The sequence below is a fragment of the Neopsephotus bourkii genome, unplaced genomic scaffold (assembly GCF_033783945.1).
Source record: "Neopsephotus bourkii isolate Nb327-2 ecotype Australia unplaced genomic scaffold, CSIRO-AGI_Nbou_v1 NB_1183, whole genome shotgun sequence".
Classification (NCBI taxonomy): domain Eukaryota; kingdom Metazoa; phylum Chordata; class Aves; order Psittaciformes; family Psittacidae; genus Neopsephotus; species Neopsephotus bourkii.
In genome coordinates this window covers 349,817-363,540 of record NW_026901668.1, presented here as the reverse complement: position 1 = coordinate 363,540, position 13,724 = coordinate 349,817, and the positions used below count along the sequence as shown (strand labels likewise).

The following is a 13,724-nucleotide window of genomic DNA, read 5'->3' as shown; positions in this document are numbered from 1 at the left end:
TAAGAAAGTTTGTATTGTCATTCTTTACTTTCTGTCTTTTTGTTTGTTTCTATCTTTTACAGCATGTGTGGGTCACATTTTCCTGCAGTTCTCTAATACTAAGGAGACTTAAATTCACGATTCATGAATTTTAATGAAAGTTGAGATTGTTATGTAATCATATGTCGGGGCTTTAATTAAGTCACCAAATAGGAGACCAACTGCATTTAGAGATGTGAGAGCTGAAGATGATAATTTTTATGGTTTTGTTCTACTTTGGCATGGTATACCTAATACAGACAGTCCCTTGTACCATTCCTTACTCACTTGCCAGTATCATTGCATTTGTGAACATCTGGTTTACATATCAAATTTGGTTTTACAACCACAAGGCCTAGAGACTTCATACTGTTCATAGCAAAAGCTTGAGTTTTAGAACACAGACTACCACCCTACGTGTTCAGAGTGAGCCAGCCATGTTGCACTTCTCTTTTTCTTTCTGTGACCATGATTTTGGTATTGGGGTCTTCTCCATTCCTTCCTTGTCTTCCATTCACAGTCCTCACAGTTGTACTGGGGGAGGCTGTTTTCCATGGAGACCTGTTAGTGAATTAGTAGGGTAGACTGAGCCAGCTGGCTTTAGTGAAGCCCATGTTTTTGTGCATGCAAGAGTTGCTTTTGTTGCTGAAAGCTGCCTTCATCTCTAAGTGTTAAAGCTGTCAGAGCTGTGTTTCCAGGACAGTTTTAGATGAAATGCAGAGTAGATACTTTCCTTTTGAGGGAGACTGCATGAATATAAGCCCTGTGGGAGTCTGATTTTTGTTTCATCCCTCCTTCTCTGATGCTGGTATGCTCAGCCTCAGCAACTTGATCAGTAAAAATGATAAAGTAATTGAATGGTGTGAGGCTGTTTACCATCACTCTGGACTAGATCAGTTCATCATAATTTTTAGAGATGGAAGTCTCTGTTCTCATGCCTGCACCAATTAAAAGACATAACTTTTTTTTTTTTTTCTGATTTCAAAAGGCTGAGTTGGACTGAGGGGGATTTATGCACACTGTCTGTGTGTTTATGGTTGGTTGGTGTTTGGGGCTTTTTGTGTTGGCTTGTGATGGGTTTTTTTTAATGCTGTTTTCTTCATCTTTTGGTTTCTGTTGTAGAAACTGTGACTTCCAGTAGCCCAATAGGTCAGACATGCTTGCTTTCCTCCTCTTCTGCATACTTCTGCATATTCCTCAGCATTTACTTTTTGTCCATTCAAAGAAAATCTTTCCCAGGTTCAGCAGTAGTGTAGCACAACATTGCGCTAAAGGGTGTCATACTGAGGCAATCATGCTTCTGTTGGCCTTTCAGAGATTTTGTTATAACTGATCGACCTGTTTTGTTTTCCGTCTTCATCTTAAAGCTTGAGGCCTTTTTGTGTGATACACTTAATTTATTTTTTTTCCCCTACTTCACTCCCTTGTTACTATGGACCATTACAGATATGCCAGAAACATTCTGGCATGAGATAAAAACTGTTTTCTAGCCTGTGAGGAAGAAATACATTTAAAGCCAAGTAAGATTTGGTAGGTTATAAAAATGGGAGAAAAAGGCTGGCTTTGCAGTCATGAATATTCCTACCATGCTTAAAAACTGCCTAGAATTGACAAGATCTCTTACCATCCTGGAACTCTTTCTTTGCTTCCTTGTGCTCACCCTTTTACCAGGTGATAACCAGAGGGGTTAATTCAGCAGAGCATCTAGGCATAGTGTGTGACACACAAAGAAAGAACAATGGTGTTGAAATGCTTTTACTCTAGGGGCAATGGATCTATCAGCAAAAATAGAAACAGGTCTGATTCCACAAAGGCACATTTGTAGAGAAATAAAATGAAATGCAGGTTGTGTAATTTGCTGTTAGGAGTTAGCAGTTTGCTAATAAAATTGTGCCAGGATAAGCAAGGGGTAACGCCGTTGGTTCCAACAGGCTTATGACTGGTTGCTTCATTGATGAGTTTGGCCTCTCTACTGTGATTTTGATAGATGCTGAGAAATGGAGCCAGGATGAGTTGTCACAGCCTTCAGACTTATGTTTTGCTGTAACATTAGTTGTTGCTGTAACATTGCATCTGTGGAGCATCCAAGGATTGACCCACTCCTAGAGGAGCAGGGCTAGAGATGGGGAACCAGGGCCAAAAGGCACCTGCAAACTGTAGAGGAGGAGAAGCAGTGGAGTAGAGCAGGGGTTGGCTGTGTGGCTGAGGAAGCACAGGAGAACACTTTGGGGGCTGAAAATCTCTTGTGTGTTGATGTGAAGCACTAGGCAATAACTGAGAAACAGGGAACAGGGTGGGCAAATTGTGCCTGAAGAAGTATGAATCATTAAGAGAACTTGATTTGGACTTGAGGGTTGCTGGTGATCACAAGTAACCACCCCTGGCACACGTCAGTCTGGTTTCCTGGGACTTGGCTGGACTGGAAGCATCCCTATATTCAGTGTACCTCCTCTAGTGGTAACTGTAACTCCAAGCTTGACTCTTAACTCTCCTATTTTTGGTGACAATAGTAAAGAAATCCCATCACTTTTCAGTAAAATATGGATTCAGTGAGGGTGGGAGCATGAAAAACCTGGCAGTGGGATCTTATGCTACACTTGGCAGCACATACCACATGCTCAAAACCAAATGTCAGAGCCTGGAGAACTACAGTAACCATAGCCAGACCTGTAACATTAATCTTTTTTCCTTAACTGTGAAATAACAGGCATACTCTTTGTGCTTATGTCACTGGTAGGAAGTTGCAGATAAAGATATCTCTTACCATGCTGGGAATTGCAGGTGGTCAGACTCAAGCTAAATTAATTTTTCTTTAGCCAACTAAATTAAGAAAGCAGCAGGCAGCACTTCCCCACCAAGTCATAGGGGCTGAGGAGTTAAAACTGAAGAGGTTTTCTTGGTCCAGAGTGGCAGGAGCCAGGGAGGAAGCACAGGTATGAGGGTTTTGGCAGAGGTTCTGTGAAGCACATAACCTTTGGTAGATGCATCTCTTGGTAGCTTTTGCATGCCAGTTATTTACTGAGAGGCCAGCTTTCATAAACATCAAAGCTCAGTTTCATACAGCAATGAGTAAACATGACAGTATGGAGAAACAAACAAGGAAACCTGGAACAGACAGTATTTCCACCAACAGTGAATAGAAAAAGGAAATAATAACAGTAAAATGAGGGGGTCAGTTGTGAGGCTGTATCAGGTAAAAAAATAGGGTGACATTTCCGATCTTTGATGCCTATCTGCATGTGTGGTTTGTCTCCAGTTATGGGGTAGGTAATTCTAAGTAATAAGAGAGATGTATGTGGCTTTCCTCATTTTTCAAAGTAGTTATAATCTGTTGTCCTGGGATGAGTGTTTCGAAAGCATGTTCTGCAATAATTAGGTTGTAAATCTCACTGCCTACCTCTGACCTGGGAGAAGGCATTTCCTTTGGGAGCCAGTGTTGGGGAGAAAATGAGCAAAGAAATGTTCATGACTGTAAGTCATTACATGTCACATTAATCCTCCTATTTTTATGCACATATTTTTATAGTTGCATTAAGCTATGCTCATATGAGTAAAAAAAAAAAAAGCATTACCCAGAAGAGATCCCTGAGTAGCTGTCAAAAAAAAACCAGCTCCCAGGCTGGAACACATACTAGCTGACTGATCAGAGGCAGGATTAGCAGCAGCATTGCCTTGCATCCTGCACAGCTTGGGCTTCACCAGGGTTGTGTCTGGGCACTCCCTGGTGCTTTCCAGGCTGAGGATAGCTTTATTGTCATAGAATCATAGAATAGTTAGGGTTGGAAAGGACCTCAAGATCATCTAGTTCCAACCCCCCCTGCCATGGGCAGGGACACCTCACACTAAACCATATCACCCAAGGCTCTTTCCAACCTAACCTTGAACACCACCAGGGATAGAGCATTCACAACTTCCTGGGCAACCCGTTCCAGTGGCTCACCACCCTTACAGTAAAGAATTTCCTCCTTATATCCAATCTAAACTTCCCCTGTTTAAGTTTAAACCCGTTACCCCTTGTCCTATCACTACAGTCCCTAATGAATAGTTCATTCCCAGCATCCCTGTAGCCCCCTTCAGATACTGGAAGGTTTCTATGAGGTCTCCACACAGCCTTCTCTTCTGCAGTCTGTCAGCAGTTCATGTTTGCCCATAATCTTTGGATACATAAAGCAGCAATATTAAAGCCTGCTGGGTATTCTCTGCTCCTTTTTTTTTTTTTGTCCCCCACTATGACTTACATTGAAAGAGCCTATGTGTGCATATTGCATGTTGCTTAAAGAGAGAGAGTGAATGCCTATGTTAACATACAGTTATGAAGTACAGTAGAAAAAAAGATGGGAGAAGACAAATTATTTTTTCTGGACTCCATCTGTACCATCCAGTGTCTGACCATGTCTTACAACACAATGCACTGTAGGATTGCAAGAGGATTTGAGAGCTAAATTTGGGCTACAGTTAATTCTTGCCTTCTCATTTTTTGCTTTAACTTGAGGAGCTGTATACCATCGCAGATCTTAATTTTCACAAGAACCCATCATCTCTAAACTCTCTCTTTGCTTTCCCCTGCAATATAATGATCCCCCACATGTTTTCTGTTGGAGGGTGCACCTCTAATTATTTATTACACCAAGAATAATTCAGTGGTAGACAGAATTAAAGCTCTCACTAACTCATTCCTAGGATAAAACATGCTTTGCTGATTAATCAAATGTCACCTGGTTTTGGTAATCTTGTTGATATATTAGCTCTCCTTTTGCTAGGTCAGTGTTAAACATTTGCCTAAAGCCATATCTATGGCAGTGGGAATTTTATTGGCAGGAGCAGTGTTGTGATGCTAGATGTGTTTTGGCTCTGAATGTAAAGGTACAAAGTTATAGCAGCAACTCCCAAGTCTTCTCACTCTCATTATGAAGCTAAAATCTGTGAGAAATAAACTGTAAAAGCAAACCTGTTTTTTTTTTTTTCAAAGAAATTGTGTAATGTATATGAAAGTGTGAATGTTTTAATCAAAGCTGATGAGTGCAATCTATCACTTACCTTTGCTTTTCTGTGGTTTCCAGCTCATGGGGCATTCTGAATGGGATCACAAAAGAGGACCCAGAGGCTCACAGGTCAGTTACTCATTATTTTGTGTTTGGTTTTGGCTTTTTAAAAGTTGGAGGTATTTAAGCAAGTTTTCCATCTGAGGTTGTCAATGTTGTCATTTTGTTAATATTTGCAGGACTGAATCAATGGAAAAAAGCCTAAACCCGTGACACCTTTCATTAATTTAATTTTTGAGCTGTAATCCAAACAGTTGATTCAGGGAGAGTGGAGTCATGCAACAGAAAGCTTCTTTCAGTAGCAGAAAGATAGCTTAGATGTATTGAGAAAGCATTTCTTACTCAGCTGTCTCCATAAGGATATCAAAGGAATGTGATTTCAAATAATGTGTGTATGGTTTGTGGTGTTTTGGGCTTTTTAAACCTGACAAACTTGTAAAACTTGGATGGTCCTGTCACCTTGTTCAGTAATAAAGGGATTAGTGGTGTTAGAACTGTGTGGGGAGGTGCAAGAAAAACGTGTTGCTACTGGTTTGCTCTTGGTGCATCACTGAAAGGAAATTGTGCTGTTAATGTCAGTGCCATCATGCTGATATATTTTTAAATTACCCATAGAATTACAGTTGCTGTGAAGAAGACATCCCTACCAATACTGATATTCAGGAATTTTCCTGCTTGGGTAAAGCAGTCTTTCCCATCTGGTGTTGAAATTCTGTAAATACATTATTAAGGCTCTGGTACTTTGGAAATGCTTTTCCTTCAAGTGAAGGATTTTATATGAATGTGAACATCTATATCGAAATCTATCATAAACAGGCTTTGCTGCTGTGGAGCTATGTTTGCAACCTTAATCTCAGTAGGAAGAAATTTCATGTTAATCAGGAAGCTGCTACTTATTTTAATAGACAAGATTTACTAGTTTGAGTGCAAAATTCATTTACTAAGTTTTGAAATTTTTGCGCTTGTGGCAGAATTCTACATTTCTTTTTTAGCTTTCTAAGCTTTTGTCTTGCATCTTATTTTCAAAACCATGTTGAAATTGCAGGAAATGCAGTATTTCATTAAACAGTTTAAGATGGGTTGTAGGTCTGTTTTTTTCAGGTGACAGTCTGTCATTTCAAAAAGATAAAACAGAAAGTAAGCTAGTTTTCAGTGGAAACTGAGGCATTTCAGAAATCAGGGAAAGCCTATCCAGTAAGGTGAGACCAGTTCAGTACGTAATGTCTCCTGCCTCATCTGATGTTGTGTTCTTCTGGTCTAAAGAGTGAAAGATAAATTGGACTCTACTGTTGAGAGCAAGGCAGTCACTTGAAGGACTCTTGAGGTGACTTAGACTTCTTAAACATTTCTAGCATTGTTACAAATCTTCATCCAATTTTTGTATGCATCTGAAAATACGGGTAGTCTTTTGTGTGCTCTGAACCATGTCTTAGAGTCCTAATGCTTTGCCTGTGGCAGCAAAATATTAAGAGACTGGTGACTGGGGTGCATATGAAGTCTGTGCTGGTGTTGCATCAGAGACAAACAACTAAGTCCTGTCTGAATCCTCATGCCTGATACAATCCTGTTGGCTATGTGCCTCCATGCTTGAAGGATTTTTCTTGTTTTTGGCTAGACGCTTGAAGATTTACAACTAGCCAATAAGAAATGTTAGAGAAAGGGATTTTAGTGGAAGGTAAGAAGAATAAGTCTGGTCTAAATAGATTTTAAATTAAAAGGTAAGATGGATCAAGTTGACTATCAAAAATGTATTTTGCTGCAGGAAATTGGACTTGGGCTGTTTAATAGATCCCCTTTGAGTTTTCTGAAAAAGTGAGCTCACAGGATGAAATAGTTGCCAAAGAATTTTTTAATTATTTTTTCTCATGAGGCCATGGTTTCTTCCAAGGAGCATTCCAGAGAAATTAATATATTGCCTGGTTTCTCTCTTTCACCCCTTCCTGAGAATAAGGAGGGCTTGCCTGGCACAGCCAAATTTCAAAGAAGGAGGTCTCCAGGGCATTAACTTAGTTGCTGCAAATGCCCATCTATACGAAGTGCAAGTAAAGCCATTTGTAGGGTACTGTTAGGGAAGGTTGTACTTTGGCAAAATGAGATAACTGGTTGCTAAATATGTAGATGAAGTTCTCTGGGTTTCAGTAGAGGCTGAGATAATTGTGAGAAGGTAACTATATAAACTTTAAAGATTTCTCTTTCTGAGAATGGTTTTGTGTCTTCCCTGTGTGTTGTTTTAGATAATTCACCAGCATTTCATATTAAACTAAAAGAGGGGAGGGATAGAAGTCCGGTGGTATTCTCTGCAATTCAGCCTTGTTTGAACCTTTCCTGAAGGATATTGTTGATTCATTAAAAACATTAGTCTAGAAAATTCTGTATCAGTTTTTCATGTAGAAAACTGATTATTGTTTTTTTTTAGGCAGAATGTCTTTAATCTTTTTAACAAAATAAGCAAAAATACTTCACCCCCAAGAGCACATTCCTTCAAAACAGGATTAAATCGGCCTGCCTAAGGTTACCTTCACAAGGCAGTGAGGTGTTTCCTTCTAAATCCATCTAAAAAGAGGTGCATCGTTTTAGTCAATTTCATCCTATGATGTTTATTTTATTTCATTTCATTTCTGCTGTGTGTTCTGCAAACCATCTAGAAAGCTAATCATTATAAAACCAAGAATCAAGGTGTTGTAACACAGAAATGTTAAAGGATCTTAAATAGAGTGGGAAAAGAAAATGATCCAAACTCTCTGATTACCATATGGTATCCTAGTGCCCAGTCACAAGAAGCAAGGAAGAAAACCTTTGTTTGGAGGAAGAAAATAAACCTCAGTTATTCCACTCTATCCTCAGACTGTCTTTCATATGTCTCTGAAAACTGTCTTTGATAGAAGTGGTCTTAAACCTGATTTAAGTAGTTGCTTGAAAGGTTAGGCGAAATTAGAAACTTTCTGGTTTTGTGTGTAATATAAAAGACCTGTTTTATCCCTGAGTGATTTAGTTGCAGTGTTGTCAATTTGCATCCTTAATAAATGTACACTTTGTTAAACAATGGATTTCTTAAAAATTCAGATGAGTAATCTGTTAAAAAGATTTTTGCTTCAAATTCAGTGCATCAGGTGTTTAAAGATTTGCCTTTAGGATCTGCCAGGGTTGCTTATGGTGCTTCCCTAGGTGTGCAAGGCTTTCCTGCAGCAGGGAAATACTGGACTTGGGAGGAAAGGTTTCTGCTGGCCAGTGGTAGTCTGCGCTGCTTTGGCAAGCAGCGAGAGGGGAGGAAGGAGTTCAGGTTTACATTATTATAAGGCGATCTATTAGTCTTCCATGATCTTATATTCTTATGGAGTAAAATGAAGAAAGTGAGAAGATAGATCTGAAGAAGCCACTTGCATGTCTGAGTGTTTGTAGTGTAACTTATGAGAAAGGAAATGGAACCAATGTTTTGCCATAATATAAAACTAAAATCCACATATAAACTTGTAAAATTGTTCTACCAAGACTCATTAAAGAAAACTAATTCTGTTAAGCCTTTTTTTTTTTTTTTCTTTTCTTAAGAGCAAGTAGGTTTTTTCTGGTATGTGTTGAAACACAAGAGGAAACTACTACAGTGCATGTCATTCTTCTTAATGGCCCACTTGGAATACATTCCTTTTCTGCATGTGGGAGTTTAATGCAAAATGCTATAGTTACAGGTAATGATGGATGTCAAATGAAATACACTGAGGCTTATGGGAATTTCTGTTTGCAGGAGTTTGTCTCCTGATAAGCATCTGTGATACAATCGAATGTAAATGGGATAAGAAAAAAGCTGTCTTTACAATATTTAACTTGCTCCTGACTTCCACACCAACACCACACTCACTTTTTTATAGATTACACACATATGTATGCATATGTATATGTCATAGGATTCCTTTTCTTTTAGAATAATCCTACTATTAAGACTGCCGTAATTAGAGTGAATTATAGGTTGCCTTACAAAGAGCAATGAATTCCTCGCTACCTACTACTCCCACCCCCCCCCCCTTTTTTTTTGATAACACTCCCTGCTGTAAATGCTTCATGCAGAGAACTTACTCTCTGGATTTGAAATCATGCAGAAAGTGCAAAGTGAACTTTGTTATGTTCCTTACTTAGTTTTTAAAATTAATACAGATTACGATTAATCACAGAACTTTGAAATTGAGTTCCAAGTTAAGGATATTTCTAAACGTTTAGAAATGTTTAACCCACCTAAAGAAAACTCTTTCTCTCAAATACACACACGCAGTCTTTAAAACCGCAGCATCTCACTGATGTGAGGAGAAAATGTCAAAGCCATTTCTCTTATCTGTACACGCTACAAGAAAATGTGACTAGCAGAATTCATCCTTGTCATATTATCTCTCTGCAGAAAAAATACACAAACTGTATTTTAATAGCTGTAGGAAAACATAATGCTTGATACTTCTAAGAAATTTTAGGTGGGACACATGGCACGCTTTGTGCACACGTTTTTAGGAGGGACCTTGAGTGTGTGGGAGTTATTTGTTGCTCTGTCGTCAAGACTTGTTTGGCTTGCTGAAGATGTAGGCGTAGCTCCAGGAGCAAGTGGAATCAAGCAACCATTCCTTCAACATTATAAAAGGATGCTAATCGGGAGAGAAACACAGATGTCCAGTGTTTTTTAATATAAAAGCTCTCAATTATATTTCTGAGGTGCTGCATTTTACCCCTCCAGTTCCTAAGCAACAGCTATTTTCAGATTGACTGCGTCTGGTGTTGTCTACCTACTTCAGGCTTTTGCGAGGCAATTCGTCGGTGAAAGCTGGGCTTTTCACTCTCTCACCCGACTCCCTTTGTTGTGGTACTGTAAGGAAACGAACGCTTTAGAAAAACGGGAGAAGCTTGCGTGTGACCAGTCTCAACCTTGCAGCTTGAAAAAACTTCTGTATATCGGGGAGCTCTGCCATCTACAGAAATGAAGCACGGGAATCCAGAATAAGGCTCTTGACATTGATTTAGGAGAAGCCTTTTTCTCAAGTGTGGGAAAACCTCTAGAGCAGGTTCAAAATCATGAGCCGGAAATCTCTGTATTTGCTGAAGCGTAGGTGGGAGTCTATTCCCGCTACTGACCAGGTATTGTGCTCTGGTGAATATGTTGTGTCTCTGTCTTCCCTTGCAATGCCACTGTGAAGAGATTTATGGTGATTTAATGGTGGTGGTTGGGGTCTTCTGCATACAGTGAGAACCAGCTGATAGTTACTTGTCATTTCCATGATGAATAGTACAAAATGTGCAAAATGATTTTGCAAGAGCATGTGCTTGTACATGTTGCCGTGCCATGACAGCCCACTACTGCAGACTTACTTAACCAACAGAATCCCCTGTCTCAAAAATGAGACTTTTCTAAAGGGCTTAGGAGTATTTAAAACTGAGTTGCTAAGGAAAAGTGTAGTCTACTGCTGATGGGTTCCTTGGCCATGTCTTTGTTGCATTTCATCTTACATGTATGTTTGAAATCTCTGATTACAAATAGATGTAATGCATTTACAGAACCTCAGCACCTTCTTGGTGCATCATCTTGGTTGATGCATCATTTCAAATGCATTAACAAGGATGAGAGTAAAGCAGATGTAAACAGAATATATGTAAAGATCTGCTGGGAAAAGCAGATGTAATGTAAAAATCATGAGATGATGTTTGGAGCGAGCATTGTCACCATGAGAAGGATGAAGATGTGTTGAACGGGAGTATAATTAGTACATTTTTATTTCTTGCTCCAGCCCCTCCAGATTCTGTAAATTCACTTTTAATACCTTGGAATGTAAAGACACTAGAGGAAATAATTCTAGAAATAATATTGAAAGTAAAGTGGAGGTAGTAGCTTATTACAACTCAGTTTTTTGTAATAAATTTTCTTTTTATAAAGCAGTTGACTATGAAGGGATGTCTTTATCATTGGGAAAGAGGCAATTTGGGAGAAAATTCTTCAACAGAAAGACAGATGGGCTACAGAAATACTTCCCAGTTTTTGAGAAGGATCCTTTTTCATTGAGAAGGGAAAGAGAAGTGCAGGTTGCATACCATATTTTATAGAGTTGTAGATTTTTAAAGCCAAATTGGACCACTATGAGCATCTAGAGATCTCAGACATATTACTAGTCAGAAAATGCCATGCTGTCATGTCCTGTCACATCAGGCCCATGTTTTCTGGTTAAATATGTCTTTTTAATATATCCAGTTTTAATTTAAAGACTTCAGATGAATAATAATCCGTATTTTATAACATTTTTGTATTTTAAAATGTTGTCTCTTTTTAACATAGTGCCTTATTGTTTGACTTCTTCTAATTTAAATTTTCCACCATACCAATTTGCTACAATTTGAATGCCAAATTTAAAAAGCCCTCTTTCAGAATTTTTTTTTTTCCTGAATGGCTACCTAGATAATTCTTGTACTTTGGTTTGCTATCCTTTAAACTAGCTGAAATACTAATTTGCAAAAGAATCAGATTCTCTGGTAATTCACAATAAAAATAATAAGGCATTGTTGATGAATCCAATTTCATTAATTGAATTGATCCAGTTCAATCAGGCAGTCTTAAATCTACTGGTAAAAGAAGGGTAAATAAATGCTGTGCTATGAAGTGAGTCACTTGTCATCTTTTTTTCTGTTACGAAGTTACAGAGGCACTAATGTATTTTCAAAGGAAAGCTGTATTTTAGCCAGTGCTTTCCTTTGCTTTTAATCACTCTAACCTTGAAGTTACATTGCATCATACTGTGTTACAGTATGATATATCTGACAAAAAAGTAAGTGTTCCATACCTAGGTGTGAGGTGTGCTTGACTGCACAGAGCTGGTGTATCCTTTGCTTCATCAGCCCCTCAACACCTCTGTAAGGTTTTAAAAGAGAAAAGGAAATTTCCTTGACCCATCTACCAGTCTGGGAGAAGTGAGACACAGTAAGTGATGCATGTAGATAGGGTTGACTTGAGCATAGTGTGAATGTGTAGAGATTGCCTGAATGTAAACTAAGGGAGGGAAGATGATATTCAGCTTCAAAGACAAATATTTCTCTGGCTGTTTGTAATGCTTGTTACACTGGGTGGCACAGGTGGAGTGGAGCTGTTCTACTTGTTCTCCCCATTGCTCAATAGTGCCTCACAGGAAAATGGAGTTACTGTGCATGATGGCAACCACAAAGTGCAATTTGGATTGATCCTGTTCACGTAGTTATTCATTTAAAAATAATAGCTCTGCTTTTTGATGACAATTCATTATTTAGTCCTTAAAGAGATGCACAAGCTTACGATGTTCTAGGCTAACCTTGAGAAAATAATATTGTGTTTTGATAGATAAGGAGCAACATTGTAGGTTATTTCTTCAGAGGAGAAGAAAGATATTTATCTTAAAAATGACAACAGCTCTCCAAACTGGTTTACTTTATTACTTTCTTCTTTTTTTTTTCTAAGACTAAAAGAAGGAAATAAAATCGATTTATGAAAGTTGGATTTTTGCTTGATCTTCTTTCTAGTTTAAAATAATATGGCAAATCTGACTTGTAAGGACATGAGAGCTGTAAGTCCACAGTGAAGTCTGATACTCTATTTGAACATACTTTCTATCCTTTAAAAGTCATTATGTGTTTTTTATTCATAACTGTACGTTCTTAACGTCAAATTGAATTAAACGCAGAACTGTTTCGGCAAGGGTGAGCGGGCTGAGAAGCACGGGTAGAGAAAAAACAAGAGTGGTTACCATGGCTATAGACAATACTGTTGAGTGGGGTATAGGGTGGAAGGGCTGGGTTGTTATGTAATACTATTCTTGATCTTTTGAGCATCGTTTACACTCACAGACATTATATAGAAGTCTTTCCAGGGTCTGCTATGGCAAGGGAGTTTTTTGGTTGGTTGATTGGTTTTTCACATTTTGCGTGTGTGAAAGACTGAGGAAAGTGGATTTGAGCATGAGCACTAAATTTGATCTTTTTGATTTTGGTTGATGTAAACTGCCTTACCTGGCTATACATTTTTGTATGTAGAAGAGCTTTATCCTGTGGGCATTTTGCATAGGTAAATTTAAGGTGAATGATGATGAGTTACATATATTAGCCTCTAATCAACAAAGTGTAGTATCAGTGTTTTAATCTTGAATGTCTTTATATCTCTCAGTAATTTCAGAAGGAACTACCTTTATAGATCTAAGGAAAGAATTTCTGAATGCTTTTCTTTGTTGTCCATGCAACAGATAGGATTGTCTGAAAGTATTTTTTTGGAGTTTCAGTAAAGGTTTGGGTGGCAATTCTCTGTTGGTTTTATTCTGTGCATGTGCCTGAGGATCTTGTTTCTTGGACTGATCCTGACTTTTTTATCCCTGGTAACTGCAACTGAGAATGATTTCACTGAATGGCTGAGTATTTAAAATGCTGTGGTAACCAAATAACCTAAAAGTGACAAGGTGTTAAACATATGCTGTAAGGATGTTGAGTATTCCCCTCTGCCTGAAATTCCTGTAGATTTCATGAGCCATAGTCTTTGAGCATAAGTTGTATTTGATACCAGTCCTACAACAAGAAAAATCTTCACACATTAGCCCATAATGGAAACTTTTGTTTCTTTGGTGACTGTGAATTTTAAAATTTTAGAATTATACAAGAATGTAAAAGCTAAATAACCCAATAGAATCA

At 38.3% G+C, this 13,724-nt stretch overlaps 1 protein-coding gene across 3 annotated transcripts in view; it reads left to right on the top strand.

The window, feature by feature from the left end:
* Positions 1-13,724, top strand: part of PDE3A (phosphodiesterase 3A) — a 248,227-nt gene that overhangs the window by 152,931 nt on the left and 81,572 nt on the right. For 2 of the 3 annotated variants that reach the window (XM_061363860.1, XM_061363861.1), the window contains exon 2: positions 5,079-5,129. In XM_061363860.1, the coding sequence (XP_061219844.1) occupies positions 5,079-5,129 (51 nt within the window). Of the gene's footprint in view, positions 1-5,078; positions 5,130-9,595; positions 10,170-13,724 lie in introns of those variants that run through there. The other variant, XM_061363862.1, reaches the window with a different exon arrangement.